We start from the raw sequence: 12,875 nt of genomic DNA, 5'->3' as shown, positions 1-12,875 counted from the left end.
CCCAGGCTGAATCCCTCTAGGGCACCTGCTTTGTGCCCCCAGTGTTTCTGCCTAACTTAAACTGTAATAATGCATGAATGGAGAACGGGGATATGAGTGTGTACAGGAACTTGTGATTTGGGGCCGAAATGCAGCCTATTGCACAAGGCTAAGGGTCACAGCCATTGTTCTGCCCACACCCAACTCTGGCATGTGGCCCCCAGAAGGTTCTCTACAAAGGAATGCGGCTCCCAGGCTGAAATAGGCTCCCACCTAGGCAACGAGAACAGGCAAAGCAGAAGTGACATGGGCTATCAGAAGTGACACTCCCCCCCCCAGCCTTCCATCCCTCCTCTGGCTTTAAAAACTGCTGCAGGGGGCTTCATACATTATTTGAGCTCTGTAGACATTTTTCCTGATCTAAATCCCCATCCCACTCCCAGAAGCTATCAGGACCACTGGGGAGAAATACAAGCACTGCTAAGGTATCTCCCTCTATGGAGCTAACAGCATCTTTGGAGGGAAGCAGTCTGTGTTTTCTCTCCCTCTCAATACCCCTCAAATTCTATTGCACGGATCAAATTTGGACACCATGAGCAACATGTGAGATCTTGCTCGGAACTGTAGAATTCAGCTGCAATACCAATGAACCAAAAGGCACTGCCCCTTCTCATCTCAGCCTCAGCTCCCTGAAGAATAGTACTTGAAACATGCTAACATTTGTAGGAACCACAGCAGGAAGGAAATGTGAGAGAGCAGGGGAAGGTGCCCTTGGCAGCCCGTGTTGCAAGGTTTGTATTTCCACAAGCTACAGAGAAATGCACCGGATATGTAGCCAATTCTGCCTCTCGTTTGCATGAGAACTGGAAAGTCACCTGCAATGCAAACACTTTCTCTGCTAATCCTGCTTTACCTCAATCACATGGGGGCGGATGGGCTTGCGTTCCTTTTTACTCCGGGCGATGCCCTTTATGAACCCTTCGACGGCTTTCGCAGCATGCGGCATCTGCTGAGGGGTGGCGTTCACCGCACATCTAGGCAGAAATAAAACTGCATCTATCACATGCACAAACACACTGTCTGCGAGGAACAAACTGTGCTTTTACACCTTCTCAATTTTCTGAGTCGAGTTCTGTTTAGCCATCAAATATCACCGGCTTTAAAAAATGTTGGGTGGACTTTAATTCTGGTCTCTGAGTGCTCTGCGTGGCGAGGGCAGTATGCAGCCAGGCTTCCCTCCAACTCTGAAGCTGAAGAGGCTCAGCAGGGAGGTTTCGGAGGTCCTGGCATCAGCGCTGCAACTTCCCCAGCTACAAAGCTGGGAGATTATTTATTTACTTTATAGCCCACCTTTTTCGCTCCAAGGTGGTGTACATGGTTCTTCCTCAGTCGCCATGCCCTGCCCTGCAAGGTAGGGTCAATCCTAGGGGCAGTGACTGGCCCAAGGTCACCCAGTGAGCTTCACTAGTCAAGCAGGGATTTGAACCCCGGGCACCCAAGTCCCAGTCCAACACTTTAATTGCTACATCACAACACTCCCCTCATTGCCACGCCTTCCCAAGCTAGGTTGATGCACTTGCCGCTGCCTGAAATCAAGAGCTGTGTTCAAACTGCAGTAACCCAAGCAATCACACTCCCTTCTTCTCCCTGCTGGTAAGAGGGATGGAGACCAGAATTCTTGCTTTGAGCAGCCAAGAGTTGTGCACTCCCAAGGCCGCCATCTTGAGAAGTAGTATGTTATTTGCCAGCTGCATTTATACAGAGCCTTCCTGGCCAAGGAACTCAAGGAACAAGCAAATAGTGAAACACAGAATAACAGCGTTCTCTTGGGTCAATGGAGGGAGGGTGCTCAATAATTCTCCTTTGTTGCTGATGGTTGCATCGGCAAAAGATTTCATGTACTCCCCCCCTCCTGCAGACCAAAACGAGCAGGGTTTCCTTATTTAATGCTTTCGTTTGGCACTAGAGTTTCGGATGCTTGAATTCCTGCTTGAATTCCTGGATAACGCTCAAGAAGGCAGACTAATGCTCTCTTAAATGCTCACTGTCTGATAACTGAATGCTCTGTAGAATACCTGTCTCTCACACAGTTGTGTACATGCAAGATTCATCATTAGGAGATTAGGGGGAAAACCAGCAAAGGGCTTAGAAATCTACCCGGGGCTAGCTTAGGGTCGCATCAGGTGAACATTAACAGACTCTCACCGCATGTTGTCACTGTTTAAGAGGTATTTCTTGATGCGTGGCAATTTCCGCAGCACTGGCTTAATGTCGGACATTTCTGCAATCCTCTTCATCAATCTCACCTGAACGGAATTGGGGCAGCAGGGAGGAGAGAGGGAATGAACAGTAAAGCAAAAGCAAAGAAAGCCCACCAAGCAGACCTGAGACCTTAAAATATGTGACTATAAACAACTGGGGCGCCTTCTTCCCCACATATGGCTGCTGGGAATTTCTCCCTTGTTCCAATGTGCTTCTCTAGAAACCTCAGGCAAGAACTCTTGTCGGAACAGAAACAGCAGTGTGCAGAAGAGGCTACTTGAGAGACTGCTTCAATCTCTGTGGAGTTGCTGCTGTTATGCAGAGCACATATCACTGGGCTGGGTAGACAAATCAGACACCTTCATCTAAGCCAGTTCTCCCCTTCCGGAATGATGGAAGCCTTCTCCTCTCGGCTGTCCCCTTACCTGCTCCATGCCGTTAAACATTTCCTGCAGCTCTCCAGCTGGTGTCAGGGTTCTGCTGGCTCTAATAGAGGCATACATGTGCCCGGAATCGGGAATCCCATTTGAGAGCTCTTGAGCCGTCATCTTGACTAGAACCTTGAAGTGTTCCTCGTCTTCAAAGTGAGGCCTGCAGAAAGTGGAGAGAGGAAGCGGAAAGGCATCAGTTGGGGGGTGGGAATCACAGCAGAAAAGCACTGAAAGGGCTTAGAAGAAGCCATCACTGAAGACCAACTTCTTCCAAGTATAATCACCAAGAGTTGGGCAAAAAATGTCCAGCTATAACCACCAGCCCTGGTCGTTCCTCTGGAAGGTCTAGAGTACTTTTGAGAGATGATCTCAACAGCTGCTCAGTTTTTAGGGCAATTTCTTACATCTTTAAGTGCTCATAGTTTGTTGGCAGAGTACATGCCTTGGATGTGAGAAACTCCAGCTTAAGTCTGTTAAAGGGGAGGATCTCAGGCATTCAGGGAAAGTGCTATTCAGCCTGAGACTCACAAGAAGGACTGCCAGTCACAGGAGACAACAGGCTGCCCCATGGACCAATGGTCTGCTTCAGTAGAATGAACTTTCTTATATTCATGGAGAATCATGGAGTTGGAAGGGACCACAAAGGTCCTCCAACCCCCTAGACTTTAGGAACCTTTTGCTCAATGTGGGGCTCGAATCCATGACCCTGAGATTAAGAGTCTTAGGCTCTACTAACGGAGCTACATTCTTTCTTTTTTAAAAGTAAGTTACCTTGTTATGAATTAAACAAACAAACAAACAAAACCCATGCTTAATCCTGTGCACATTTAGCCATGCACTTATTTCCTTTTCAGGGTGGTATGAAATGAATGGCCACGTTTTGGGGATGTTACTCTATTTTCTAGTATCTCCAAGCTTTGTGACATATATCAAAAGCAAGCCATTTAGCTCTTTTAGCAGGAAAGCACACAACTGCAAACAATACACACACACACACACACACACACACACACACAGAGAGAGAGAGAGAGAGAGAGAGAGTACCTGTTGAATATTTCACTCCAGATGTGCATCATGGCAGGCAGATTTCGATCCAGGCACAGAGAAGAAAAGAGCACACCCTAAAGGAGACATTTAACAAGAAAACTCAGAGCAGTAGACAAGCCAGTAAGAGATCCTCAAATAATTACTTAAGGAATAACAGCTATCTGCTCAGCTGTGATTCCCAGACAGTTATTTACTGGGGATGGTGCCCTAGAAACATGAAGCAGTTCAGCAGCATTGCCAGTCATTAGTTAGGTTTGCATCTCATCTGCAGCAAGGGAGGCACTCACATCTCTAGCCAACACAGCCCCAACATGGAAGAGCACCAGGGCCACGTGACACCCGACCTGGAGACTGACTTACCTGCTCATACACGTCCAAGTGGGAGTCGTCCACGGTGATATGAGGGCAGACGGAAAGGCCCCCCGTTTTCAGCTCTATCTCTTGAGCCTGTTCTCTGTAACTGAGAGCGCCGCAGCCCATTCTGCAAGAAGGAGAGAGCAAGTAGGATGTGGACAGCAGGCCAAGGAAAAGCCTGCAGCATTTAATTATCTTCTCTCCTGGCATTTATTTTGCACGTGTTGGAAGAAGGGTTTTGGAAGCCGAGCCCTAAGAGGAATGGCAGAAAGAGCTGGGAAAGAGTAGCCTGGGGGATGGAAGACCTGAAGATTTAGGCAAAAGCCCAATGGCCGCATTAGAGGAGGACATGCCAGGTGTCCTCTTAAAACCTGCTGGCCCAAAACAGCAGCAAACAGGAAAAGGGACTGCTGGAGCTTAGGTCGTTGCAGCTTCTACGAGTAGCATAGCAGATTTGGGGGCAGCAACACTAAACTTTAGCAGCCAAGAAGAAATTATACCCAGCTCTGTGCAATCCCAGGGATGTAGCTCAGCAACCAAGTCTAGACAGCAACAGCTTTAGGGTTGTTATTTCTGTTACTGGATGTTGCATGTTGTTGAAGTAATCTTGTTGCATTTTTAGTACTGAAATGCAGTTTTTTTGGTATGTTATTATATTTCTGCTTGCTGCTACTGTGAAATTGTTTTGCTATGTTGTTTTGAAATTGTTACTGTGTTCTTGTTTTGCTATGTTATTATGAGACTGCTGTGTTTTGTTTTGACATGTTTCTTTGTTGCAAGCCACTTTGAGCATGCAGTAAAATGAATGAATGAATGAATGAATGAAAGGTTCGAAGGTTCAGTCCCTGGGCATCTCCAGGCAGACTTGGGAGAGACCACCGCCAGTCAGTGTAAGGGAGGGATGGCAAAATCACTGGCCCTCCAGATGTGGCTTGACTGCTGCTTCCATCACCCCTGGCAGACAGCTGCAGCTGATAGGGGCTACACCTGGAAGGCAGTAGGTACAAATGGTACAAGGCACCTTCCTTTAGAACTACAGGATCACAGAACTGTGGCGTTGAAAGGGACCCAAGCGGTCATTTAGTCCAACCTCCTGCATTGCAGGAATCACAGCTGTGCTCTTCTTCTCCCGAGAACTTGGCACCCCAAGTCACCAGCCCCAGTACCAGAGGGCCTGCCCCACAATTGCTCGGAGAACTGTTTAATAACTTTCTTGGCCAAGGATATACATGTTTCGTTCAAGCTCATTACACTATAAAGATAGGCTGTAATACAGGGATGCAACAACAGCAGCAAGAGTATTGTTGGCTCAGAAATGGAAGCAATGGAAGAAGAATGGCAGACAAAATTAATGGACTACGCAGAACTGGATAAAATTACAGGAAGGATTCAAAACCTGTGGGACCAGAGATTCACAGAAGATTGGAATATACGAATTATTTGAAGAGCACTTGTAATCAACAAATTACGCTAGTAGGACTACAAGAAGTTTTGTAAGGAGAAATATATGAAATGTTGCAAAAAAGAGAGGTATTACTTATGAGATTTAAATGTAATAGTGAAAATAAGAAATGTAAATTAAGTAAATAGATTTGAAAATTTTCAGATGTGATTAATGGAAGTCAAAAAAATTGTATAAGATGTAAATGTTCAATTATTGTTGAAAATGATATGTTGAAAAATTAATTAAAAATTTATTAAAAAAAAAGACTGTAATACCATTAAACGAGCAATATCCACAACCTGCACCCCAATAGTCTTCCGCAAAAAATAATAATTTGAATTTAGGTCAACTCATCAACCCCAAAAAAGGGGAGAGGGAAGAGATAGAACCTTTGCTGGAATGAAGTTTATTGCAGAGATAGCCCATGGGGTGCCTTGGAGATGTTCACAGAATCTTAGAATTGTACAGGTCCACGAGGGTCATCTAGTTCAATTCCCTGCAATGAGGGCATCTTTTGCCCAACTTGGGCCAGAACTCACGACCCTAAGATTAAGAGTCTCGTGCTCTACCAACTGAGCTATTCCCACCAAGCTGTTGTAGGGCTATGCATCACATCAGCCCAAGGGAGTATGGCCGGTGCTCAGGACTGATGGGGAGCTGGCAGTCCAATATCTGGAGGCACCACATGGGCTTTCTCTGGAATAAACCCCCAAAGCACAAATAGAAAGCTCCTCCTTACTTGGTGATGACGTTGCAAAAAAGCGGGACATAAGGCCGGAGCTCCTCCGGAAGAGTGTTCAGACTGGAAACCGCTCTGAAATACACCATGCCGTTTGTGGGCTGAGCACAGTACTGGACTGGGACATCCTCAGCTACAGACAAACGAGAAGAACTCATCAATATATGGTGGCAGAATTGGAAAGTGGAGGGAGCAGTGTTTCAGAAACAAGCCCGGCTTCCTTTGGAAATATAGAGCTCCGTACAATTCAAGCCCAAATCCTTCTCTTGCCTCGTATAAAAGCTTAAGACCCACAGACCCATTCCAAGCTGCCCCACCTCCCAGGTTCGATCCCTTACATCTCTAGGTAAGAGTTGGGAGAAACTCCTTTCTGAAACCCCAAAGAGCTGCTACCACTCAGTGTTGAAAAATCTGGACTAGATAGACTTGTGGTCTGACTCAGGAGGAGACAGTTTCCTCGGAAAACGTGGGAAACGGAATGGAGCACCCAGAAAAATGGACTGGCTGGCTGCAACCCTGGACAGGAGCACTCACTGTGCAATGTTACGCAGGATCCTTTAAGACAGCTGCTAAAACCTCCCTGTCCCACCCCAGTCTATCTGGATGCAAAAATCATTTATGTATACAGTGGACCTTCGGGTTGAGAATGTGATCCGTGCGGGAGGCAAGGTCGCAATCCACAGCATTCACAAACCACAGTGCCGTGTCTGCGCATGTCACAATTTGGTGCTTCTGCGCATGCACAAAGCACGATTTAGCGCTTCTGCACATGTGCCAAAACCCGGAAGTAACCTGTTCCGGTACTTCCGGGTTTGGAGCGGTGCGCAACCCGAAATCACGCAACCTGAAGCGCCTGCAACCCGATTGACTGTACATGACTTTAAATTGCAGTAATTTTATCTGTATGCTATTGATAATTATTTTACTGTCTCGAGACTTTTTGATTAGGCCATTTATAAAATTTACTATATCCAGCAAGCATTACGTTGCAGAGCCCTCTCATACTAAACTGACGGCTGCCTGCATTTCCATCTGGGAAGGAACCCAGAGGGGTGTCAACAGCCTGTACCTCTGAGAAAGAGCTGCAATTCCAACACAAGGCTAACTACGTTCACAGGCTCTACGTTTTTTGTTTCATAATGGAACATCAGCATTGAGTGACTCTGTCTTACCTGTAAGTGACGTCTCCAGCTCAGTAAACACAATCCTAGGCTCAATATCCGAGACCTTCAGAGCCGGGAGGCAAGATGTGTCTTGAGGCTTGCTTTGCAGATCAAGCAGTTCCAACCCTAGAAGGAAAAGTGGAACGTCGGTCAGCGGTTCTGACAAAAACTACCCAACAGGGATTCAGGTTCAGCGGCAACAGGAGGGATTTGACAAGGTTCTCCTGGGAACTTAATGAATTTACTTCCCAAACAGCTCCTGGTGGTTTTCAAAGTTAAGTCCCCTGCTGCCAAATTTTGGAGAGGCAATGGAATACAAATGGATACAAATCTCCCCTCACTTATTTATTTCATTTAAAACTTTCATACTGCCCTTCATTGAGGGCACAGGGTGGTTCACAATATAAAAACACAAAAATAAATGTCCGTTTACAACGTGTGTGTTGACCTCAAATGGGAAACCGCAATGAATGTGGTTTAAATTTCTGTTATCTTTTAATACAGAAATGGGGAAAGGGGAAAAAGAAGTGTGCAGAGATCAACCACCAACTCAAGCTCACATCCTCTGTCTGTCTGTCCATCCCTCTATCCGCATAAACGTTAAGAGAGTCAAAGCAGGCAGAAAAACGGCCCACCTTTTTCATATGTCAGCTTCCTCTCTTCTTCAGAAAGGGCCTCAAGTTTTTCTTTCAGCTTTGCCGCTTCCATTGAGGTTTGCTTCTCATAGAAAGCCCCATCTGGACTCATCGACAGCGTCAGCCTATGGGGGTTACCCTAGTTGCCAAGGACCATGGCGAAGAAAACAGAAAATGGAGTGCCCATCAGTGCAAAGAACAGCCTGCTATTTTAAGACCTATCCTGGCCGTCATGGGAGAGGAGAGGGGTGGTCTTCAGCCTGGGGCACTTGGCTGACCACTGTCAAGAGACAGGGTGCTGGACGTGCTGGACCTTTGCAAGTCCAGAGTCGTCGTCCCCTGCCCTGTAACTGGGTCCTTACCTTAAAGTAATGCTTCATCTTTTTCTGAAGAAACTGGGGGTCCTCCTTAAGGCACTGCCTGAACCGAGCCACTTTCTCGGCGATCTTTAGAAGGTCAACGGGGTCTCCTTCGTGGTTCCAACAGGAGGCAATATACTTGAGGGATGAGAGGTAAAGGTAAAGGTAAAGGTACCCCTGCCCGTACGGGCCAGTCTTGACAGACTCTAGGGTTGTGCGCCCATCTCACTCAAAGAGGCCAAGGGCCAGCGCTGTCCGAAGACACTTCCGGGTCACGTGGCCAGCGTGACATCGCCGCTCTGGCGAGCCAGAGCTGCACACGGAAACGCCGTTTACCTTCCCGCCAGTGGGAGCGCACCCTGCCGCGGGGATTCGAACCGCCGACCTTTCGATCGGCAAGCCCTAGGCACTGAGGCTTTTACCCACAGCGCCACCCGCGTCCCTATTTGAGGGATGAGAAGAGGCGAGGAATTAGAAGCCAGCCATGGAAGGCAGGAGGACTGCTGCTCAGAGCAACCCTTGAAGAAGCGGCCATTTTGCCATCTACACCTGAAGATGCCTCTGCTTATGGAGCCCAACTTACAGGCCAGGCAAACACCCGAAAGGTAGGCCACAGACCAGGCGCTGCATGAGGAGAATAAGCCATAGTACAGTCACAGGGCTTGAATGCACTAGTCCGTTCACCAGTATCCCCAGTTAAAAGAACTTGTTCTGTCTATTCTAAGCAGCATTGGCTCTCCAGAGGCAGAGAAAGGTCTTTCCCACCACCAGCTGCAGAATGGTTTAACTGGAGATGCCATGGGTTGAATCTGGGACCTTTTGCATGCAAACATGTTCTCTCTACCCCTGTTTTCCACTTGACCTGCCCTCCAAAAAGGTCCTGAGCTCAAGTCTAAGTATGTAAGATATCACTATCTTGCAGCTATCCAAACTTTATTCTGAAGCGGTAGAGCTCCCTAAGAGAGGCTGTTCCAGAACAAAAAGACAAAAACACACACCATTTCATGCACATATGTAACATATAGAAAAAAAGGAAAAATGCATAACCAGAGTGGATAAAAATCAATGATTATTTTTTAAAAATTAAATTGGATTATTTTGATTTAAATTGATTTTTTATAAAAAAAATTAAATCAGATTTTTTAATTTAAATCAGATTTTCAAAATAAAATGCTTTTGGATGAAAAATATTTCTAAAGCTAGTTTTCTGTTTAAGTTACATTATAGTCCAAAAAGGCTATTCATCAAGAAATAAGGATTTGTTTTAAGTTTTTCATGTGTGCTAAAATTCAGTTTAAGTGTTTTTTTAAAAAGTTTAACCACATCAGTTAACAAACATGGATACATATGCTACAATGTTATTGCTTTAGTTAAATACATTGTTTAATTTGTTATTAAGGAAATGATTATTTTTCTCCTTCCAGTAAAGTACAGCAGAAAAGTTGCCCAATATAAACAATAATTTCATAATTATCTGTCTATGTATGTCTAATAGTATAACCAAATCAGTAATTTTTGATATAACTGTAAAAACTATTCTGAAAATGTATTATTCCAAAAATGAAACTTTCCTCTGGTTGTAAATATTAAGATTATAGCAGCAAGAATGAGTCTTTCTGTAAGAAAAATGATTTAAATCAAGTCTTACTGACTTGTGATTTAAATCGTGCTTTAAATCGTGATTTAAATCAATTTGATTTAAATCAAACCCACTCTGCACATAACCAAAGAAATACCAATGCCTGCAGGGGAAATCTGACAAAAAGATGATTTAGTTTAAAAACCAATGGCAAGATGGAACTCTTGACGTGATTATCCTGAATAAGGAAGGTGAACTTTAAAAGCTAACTGGACTTGGAACTGGTGAAATGCTGTCATTTCTCCCTTGTGATCAACCCATTTCCTACCCCATTACACAGGAATATGACCAACGTATTAACAGGGTATTGTTAAAAAATGCTGCTAACTCGAGAGGAGACAAGCCATGGACCCATCACTGGGGAAACAGCACTTACTGAAGTCAAAGCAAGTCCAAAGCTAGTTGACTGATGCTTCATCTGGATTTCAATCTTGTGAAGCAGTGCTTCAATCCTTTCTTCCTCAAACCCATTCCTTGGGAGAAAACAAACAAGCAAGCGGACAGTTAATATTGCTCTAAAAGCACACACGGAAGGGAGACTTCCATTCCCACAAAGACATTAAAAAGCATGGAAAAAGAAAGACTCACACACACTCAATGTCTCACATACTCCCCGGCCGCTACAAAACAAAACAAAACAACCCCAAACAGCTTTTACTTACTCAATAACTTCATCAACCGTCCTGGAAATAATTTGTTTCACAGTCTCAATGTTCTCTTCAGCGATCCCTTGAAGGCCAACGCTGAAATAAGCCTCTCTTGTGGAGCCGTTAAACCTGCAGAACACAAGAAAACGAAGGAAAAAATGTCTTGGCTGCTCACAGCAGGGGTGGGGAGACATGTTGCAATTCAAGGGCCATATCCTTTCAATTGTAGCCTCCTTGGGGCCACAAGACAGTTATGGGTGGAGCCTGAGAAAGTGGGGAGTGGGGCAATAAAGGTGACCTTAACTTTGTAGAGAAGGCGACGTACTAGCTGTGCACTACATAGGTTTGTGCAAAGAGAGAGACACACTTATTCTGCCCATCCAGGCAAGGAAGAGGCACCATCTCAGTGGAGGCATGTGTCCCAGCCAGGCAAAAGCACCCAAAGAAGGTGAACAGCAGGACTACCAAGGGATGTGGCTTGCAGAGTCCCACACAGAAAGGCTTGGAAGATCCACATTTTGTCCCTAGGGACTGAGATTGCCCACTTCTGGCTTTCGGCCTTTGCTCTTGGGCAGCTGAGTCTTGAAAGAGTTGTGCCCCAGGAAAGGAAGGGCAAGTGGGAAAGAAGTGGCACGCTGTATTAAATGTGGTCCAGTGGCAGAAGAACAGCAGGGCCCAGACAGGGGGCATAAAGGCAAACAGCAAGGGTAGAAACACAGGCGAACAGCCCATTCGCCAGAAGGAAGCTATAACACAGAGCTATGAAGAGTAGTTCTAAAATTTCAGGAAGGCAGAACGCTTTTAGTGCATTTAGCACTAGTTAGAAGTGGGAAGTCCAGACATTCCACAAACTGAGATCCAGTCAACCAGGAATCCTGAGAAGGCGTGGGTCTGATCCGAGTTCCCAGGAGATTTTATCCATGAAATTACAGTACAGGTAATTTGCAACTTACACACATTTAACTTGTGCCCATTCAGCTTTATGCACTTGGAAAACTGTTTTAAAAAGTTAAAAAGGTGGGTGGGCATCTGGGAAAGACTTTGGCAACCCCATACACCACTGAACCCAAAGTTTTGACTATATGTGATTCTGGCTTTGCATGCTCTCCCTCCCAGAGGTAAAGGTAAAGGGACCCCTGACCATTAGGTCCAGTCGTGACCGACTCTGGGGTTGCGGTGCTCATCTCGCTTTACTGGCCGAGGGAGCCGGCGTACAGCTTCCGGGTCATGTGGCCAGCATGACTAAGCCGCTTCTGGCGAACCAGAGCAGTGCACGGAAACACCGTTTACCTTCCCGCCAGAGCGGTACCTATTTATCTACTTGCACTTGGACGTGCTTTCGAACTGCTAGGTTGGCAGGAGCAGGGACCGAGCAACGGGAGCTCACCCCGTCATGGGGATCTGAACCGCCGACCTTCTGATCGGCAAGTCCTAGGCTCTGTGGTTTAACCCACAGCACCACCCGCGTCCCTTCTCCCTCCCAGCACATAACCCCAAATCGAGAATTGCCTGCAGTTGGTGTGTTTTCACTTACTTGTTGGTCTTGGCCTAAACTCTTTTCTCCCCCTCAAAGTCAAATCAGGGAACAGCAGTGTGAAATATTTCATTTGTGTCAGCCTAGTGTGACTGGCCCAAAGTCACTCTGGAAACTTTGTGGCATGAGAGGGGATTTTGAACCCGAGTCTTCTGGATCCTAGTCTGACACTCTGATCATAACATCACATTGCCTTGTTGCAACCTTACTTTATGCCACTTATAAGTCACAGTGTTAAGCAGCATATAAAATGGATGGGTGGATGGGGGCGCGGGAGTGAAATAAAGAGCAAAGTGTGCTTTGCCCCTATTTTAAATGCCCAACCTGAGTAATTTAATTAAAAAACAACAAATTGAACTAAAGTTGTGGGGTGAAGTCCTACACTGCTGCATGCAGCTAACACACTTACCCAACATCTGGCGAAAAATCTGAACCCAGACCAGCCTCGATTAAAGCTTTATAAAAGGGGGAATTGGGGCCACCAACCAACAGCGAAGACAACAAGTTCAGCGTGAAGGATTCGAAATTATCTGTAATGCTAAAAAGAGAAAAAGTTTACAATAGCACCGTGGGATTCAGCATATAAAGGACAACGAAGGCAGTTGAGACCAAACCAAAACCTGAATCCAGGTGCAGAGTTAC

General features: G+C 45.8%; 1 protein-coding gene across 2 annotated transcripts in view; it reads right to left on the bottom strand.

Annotated features, from left to right (window-relative positions):
* The window catches only part of PITRM1 (pitrilysin metallopeptidase 1), a 30,557-nt gene that overhangs the window by 5,923 nt on the left and 11,759 nt on the right, over nt 1-12,875 (bottom strand). For both annotated transcript variants that reach the window (XM_083406166.1, XM_083406165.1), the window contains exons 10-21: nt 12,643-12,771; nt 10,715-10,828; nt 10,429-10,525; nt 8,417-8,551; nt 8,055-8,193; nt 7,429-7,545; nt 6,257-6,389; nt 4,080-4,200; nt 3,717-3,793; nt 2,667-2,832; nt 2,185-2,285; nt 893-1,013 (exon numbers count right to left, since the gene is read on the bottom strand). In XM_083406166.1, coding sequence (XP_083262292.1) covers nt 893-1,013; nt 2,185-2,285; nt 2,667-2,832; nt 3,717-3,793; nt 4,080-4,200; nt 6,257-6,389; nt 7,429-7,545; nt 8,055-8,193; nt 8,417-8,551; nt 10,429-10,525; nt 10,715-10,828; nt 12,643-12,771 — 1,450 coding nt within the window. The remainder of the gene's footprint in view (nt 1-892; nt 1,014-2,184; nt 2,286-2,666; nt 2,833-3,716; nt 3,794-4,079; nt 4,201-6,256; nt 6,390-7,428; nt 7,546-8,054; nt 8,194-8,416; nt 8,552-10,428; nt 10,526-10,714; nt 10,829-12,642; nt 12,772-12,875) is intronic.

The sequence above is a fragment of the Podarcis tiliguerta genome, assembly GCF_965153285.1.
Source record: "Podarcis tiliguerta genome assembly, chromosome: 12".
Classification (NCBI taxonomy): domain Eukaryota; kingdom Metazoa; phylum Chordata; class Lepidosauria; order Squamata; family Lacertidae; genus Podarcis; species Podarcis tiliguerta.
This window is presented reverse-complemented; position numbering and strand designations above follow the sequence as displayed.